Genomic DNA, 5,000 nt, shown 5'->3' with positions numbered 1-5,000 from the left:
AGCCACCACTCGACCGGCCTGACCCGAGTGGGTTTCACACACAGCGGCCTCTCCGACGGCAGCGGGTGTGATGATGACGGCGGCGGCGGTGGCGGACGGACGAACGCCGCCGCCGCGCTCGGCGCAGAGGGCTGACCCAGAGTGAGTGAAAGGATCCGTTGTGGTATGGGGGCGAGGGTGAGGTTAGGTTAAAACGGAGAAGAGAACGCCGGCCGCGAACGACCAGCGAGACCATGAAACACGACGGGAACAAAGAGAGAGAGAGAGAAATTGATTCAAATTCACACGTTCACACACTCACGCACATTAACCCCCCCCCACCCGCCGCCGCCGCCTCACCACCAACCCCCCCACCCCCCCCCCCACCCCCCCACCTCTGGGTGAACGTCGTGAATGAAGACGGGATGGAGACGGACTGATAAAGAAGACAAAGAAACAAAAAGAAGAGAAGAAGAAGAAGAAGGGAAAGCGGAGAGAATGAAGCGGTAATCCCAGCCCTGGCTGCTCCTGTTTCTGTCTGAGCCTCTTTTGTCGTCTCCGGGCACGGAGAGGGAGAGACGGACAGACGGACCGCCGGGGGGGGGGGGAGAGACGGGGACGGGGGTGGGGGGGGGGTTGGGGGACTGGTGACGGCTCCCAGTCCCAGGCCTCGTTCCCAGTGCCTGCCGCAGGCTCTCTCTCTCTCTCTCTCTCTCTCTCTTGCTCTCTCGCTCTCTCCGGTCTTGGCCGACCACCACGTCTCCGCGGAGAGGGGTGGGCAGTGAGGAGGAGGAGGGGGAGGAGGAGGAGGAGGAGGAGGAGGTCTGTGTGTCCTACGGCAGACGGAGCTGCTGTCCAGCTCGTTGACACTGGGGGCTGTGGGTGGTGGTGGTGGTGGTGATGGGGGGGGGGGGGGGGGATGGGGCACAAAGAAAGCCAGTGTGGGGCAGCGGGTCCCCCAGTGGTCCCCAGTGGTTCCCAGTGTTCCCAGTGGTCCCCAGTGGCAGGACGACCACAGCTCACGTTCCCTGCGTCCAGATGAGACCGGGAGGCCCAGGCCCGGGTCAGATCACAGCCGCCGGGCATGCTGGGTAAAAGAGGGGCGAGGGAGGTGGAATGGGAAGTTATATGGTTCCAGGTCCCACTGACCGGCTCCCTTTATGGAGGGGGGAGGGGGTGGGGGTGGGGGGTGGGGGGGGGCCTCTTGGTCCGGTCGGGCTCTTTGCTCGAAGTCCATCCTCCTTGTATCTCATTATTGCTCTCGGCCGCTCGGGTCCCGTTCGATAACGCGACTACTGTGGTTCTCACACTCCTTCACTCCACTCCTCCGCTCCGCTGTGAGAGGACGCAGAGCCGACTCTGTCATCAAAACTATGGGCTCGCGTCTCTCTGATTGTTCCTACAAAGGGGGATTGTTGACACAAAAAAAGCGGCAAGATCTTTTTTTTTTTTTTTTTTACAGAAACGTTATAGTTTGATTATTATTCACAGTAAGACAGGACTCAGTTGCTGCGCACGGCCACTCACGTGCACACTCACTCGCACGCACGCACGCACACACACACACACACGCGCGCTCGCGCGCACGCACACACACACACACACACAGTTGACATACACTTACCCACAGCATAACACGTTATGAGAGTTATCGACTCGTTTCTGGCACAAGGTATAACACAACTCAATATTGTCGACCCCAAAAAAATATCATTGTTGCTGAAAGTCTCTGGCACAAGGAAAGCAAAAGAAGTAGAAATAAAAAAAGGTCACACTCAATATTTTCAATACAGAGAAAAAAATAAAATAGAGGAGGACCTTCATACATTTGGAATTCGGAGTCAAAATGTCACCAGTGGCTCTCCGCATCGTCTTTGATTGATAGAAAAAAGTCCCTTTAGTTGAACATGGTTCAGCCCGTGGTGTCAGGGTTCAGCTTGGCGGACCGCACCACTCACAGCGCAGAGAGGGGGGGGTGGGGGTGGGGTGGGGGAGGGGGGGGGGTGTGTGGGGGTGCATCGTCCGGAGGGGGGGGGGCAGTCTTCAGAGCAGACCGACGCTCCCGGCTCAAACAGGATTGTCCTCTCTCTCTCTCTCGTCGTCTCTCTCTCTCCATCCTCATTCCCGTTTCTAATCTCGCTCTCAAAATGGCTGCTTGGGGGAGAGTCTGCGGACGGTATGTCTCGACAGGAAATGAGGACACACACACACACACACACACACGCACACACACACACACGGGGGGGGGGGGGGGGGGGGTTGAGACGCTGAGGGGAGTCTGGGAGTCTGAGGGCGTCACTGACCCCCCCCCCCTTCCTTCATGTGGGGGCGGCGGGGGGGCCGGGGCGGGGTGGGGGAGGAACTGGTTCCATCTCTCTCTCTCTCTCTCTCTCCGTTGGCCCCTCACTGGCCGCTGGGCGTGCGTTCGCCGCCGCCGCCGCCGCTCTTCCCCAGCAGGTGGCCGTAGTCGGCCACGTCGCGGGGCCCGTGCACGCCGGGCCTGATGAGGCCCTGCTGCTGCTGGCCCCGGGACGTGTAGGGGCCCCCGCCGCCGCCGCCGCCGCCGCCGCCGCCGCCGCCGCCGCCGGTGTAGCTCAGCCCCTCGTGGCTCCACCGGGGGGCCTCGCCGTAGTCCGCGTGGGGCGTGGGCGCCGACACCACCCTCCGCCGGTCGGGGGAGTCCTGGGGCGTGGCCGGGTAGTTGTACTCGCCGGCCGAGCTCCTCATGACCCCGGGGCCCCGCCCGCCGCCGCCGCCGCCGCCGCCGCCGTGCTCCCCTCTCTGCGGCGCCAGCACCAGGTAGCGCTGGCGCTCGGTGTACGGTGGCATCACCACCACCTCACCGCCGCCGCCGTCGTCCAGCCGGCCGCCGCCGCCGCCGCCGCCCTGCAGGTACTTGGAGCTCAGGTAGATGACGGCGTTGTTGGGGCAGGGCGTGCCCAGCGCCGTCAGGAACATCTGGCTCTGGTCCCAGTCGCCGTCGGGGCCCAGGACGCGCAGCACGCGCTTCTGCTGCAGCGGCGTCTGCTCCGGCGTGGGCAGCAGGTCGGGGTCCATGTCGCCCTGCGGCCAGCCGTTGGGCGCCGCGAAGGGGTTGGGGTGGTGGTCCGCCGTCTGGGAGCGCCGGCGCTCCCCGCCGCTGGTGCGCGTCACGCTCATCACCGAGCCGCTGCGGCCCTGTCCCAGCATGCTCTGCTCCTTGTCGCCCTTGCGCCGGGCGCCGCCGCTGCCGGCTCCCCCCCCCCCGGCCCCCCGGGCGTGGCGGTGGCGGTGGCGGTGGCTCATGATCCAGCAGACGGTGAGGCCCGAGACGACGGCGCCGGTGGCGAAGGCGGAGACGGCGGAGACGACCAGCAGGTTGACGGACACCAGGCCGTCGGGCTCCTCCACAAAGCTCTCCTGGAGAAGGCCTGGAGAGAGAGAGGGACGAGAGAGAGAGCCAATCAGAGAGAGGGAGGGACGGAGAGAGAGCCAATCAGAGAGAGGGAGGGACGGAGAGAGAGCCAATCAGAGAGAGGGAGGGACAGGGGAGAGAGAGCCAATCAGAGAGAGAGGGAGGGACGGAGAGAGAGTCAATCAGAGAGAGAGGGAGGGACGGAAAGAGAGCCAATCACAGAGAGGGACGGGGGAGAGGCAATCAGAGAGAGAGAGGGACGGGGGAGAACCAATCAGAGAGAGAGGGAGGGACGGAGAGAGAGCCAATCAGAGAGAGGGATGGGGGGAGAGAGTCAATCAGATAGAGAGAGAGGGACGGGGGAGAACCAATCAGAGAGAGAGAGAGAGAGAGAGAGAGCACAAGAGAAAGAGAGAGAGAGAGAGCGAGAGAGGAGAGGAGGAGAGCGACGATCCAAACAGAGACTAAGAGAGAAATAAGCCGTTGATCTGCCAACACAATCACAAACACACAATCAATTAAGATATACAACCCTGTAGACCTTTATCGACAGCATGGGGGTTCAACAAACAACAAACAGCCACTCAAACTGTCTACTAAGACACACTGCCCCCCCCCCCCCCCCCGTACCTTCAGTGATGACCTCACGGGGTAAACGCAGACGCACGGAAGGGCTCGTATTTCACCTACGCTCCGCGCGCGGGGGGGGGGGGGGGGGGGTAAGGTAATGCTGCCATCGGGGGTAACGGCTAATTGCGTTCATCACCTAAAGTGGCGACTTTAACGGCGGTAATAACCCTCTCCCTGATGGAGGGCAGCTCTCAGGCCTGACACGTTTCACAACATCAGAGTGTCTTTGTCTCAATTTTCAACATTAGACGCCAAAGTCGGGCGTTAACTCTGAGGAACGACTCGATAAAGTCGTCCGACACTTACCTCTAAATGAAGATATAATCGTTTCTGCTGCTGACCCGATAACGATGACGAATTAGGGGGACATTTATACTCGCAGGCCAAATTAGATGTGGGGGGGAAACAACAACAAAAAAAACAACAACATGGAAAGATAAATAAAACGTGTTTACAGACTCGCAGTGTGAGGAGGAGAGGCAAAAAAAAAAAAAAGCAAAGCAAATTAGCATCTTTGCTTTGTGTGAGGCCGCGAGCAGGAGATCCTGGGAGAGGAGAGAACGCTGATGAATAATTAAAGATGTGTTCACCGGCCGCTGCGTCACGCGGGCAGAGCCGGTGGATTAATTAGGAGAACGTCAGCGGAGACAAGGCGTCCTGGGCGGGCTCCCAGCTCCAGAGACACAGCGGAGCAGAGAATAAAGCAGATCACAGGAACACCCGACCATATAAACTAATGAACAGTGAGATAGAGAGAGAGAGGGAGAGAGGGAGAGGGAGGGAGAGAGAGAGAGACAGAGAGGGACAGAGAGAGAGAGAAAGAGAGGGTGAGAGACAGAGAGAGAGAGAGAGAGAGAGAGACAGAGAGAGGGAGTGAGATAGGGACAGAGAGTGAGCTAGAGAGAGAGAAAGAGAGAGTGGTGAGAGAGTGTGGTGGTTGGTGGGTGACCAAACATAGCCTTGGGCTAAAACCTCGACAACTGGGGCTTTAGTCAAA

At 60.3% G+C, this 5,000-nt stretch overlaps 1 protein-coding gene across 1 annotated transcript in view; it reads right to left on the bottom strand.

The window, feature by feature from the left end:
- Positions 1-2,319: 2,319 nt before the first annotated feature.
- LOC311353139 (semaphorin-6B-like) overlaps positions 2,320-5,000 on the bottom strand; it is a gene marked incomplete at its 5' end in the record, with an annotated part of 14,488 nt that continues 11,807 nt past the window's right edge. Inside the window, one exon of the mRNA XM_084472962.1 lies at positions 2,320-3,389. Coding sequence (XP_084329088.1) covers positions 2,383-3,389 — 1,007 coding nt within the window. The 3' untranslated portion in view covers positions 2,320-2,382. The remainder of the gene's footprint in view (positions 3,390-5,000) is intronic.

Source organism: Micromesistius poutassou (assembly GCF_964030765.1).
Source record: "Micromesistius poutassou genome assembly, chromosome: 9".
Taxonomy (NCBI): Eukaryota; Metazoa; Chordata; class Actinopteri; order Gadiformes; family Gadidae; genus Micromesistius; species Micromesistius poutassou.
The sequence above is the reverse complement of the archived record's forward strand: the minus strand, read 5'-3'. Positions and strand labels throughout refer to the sequence as shown.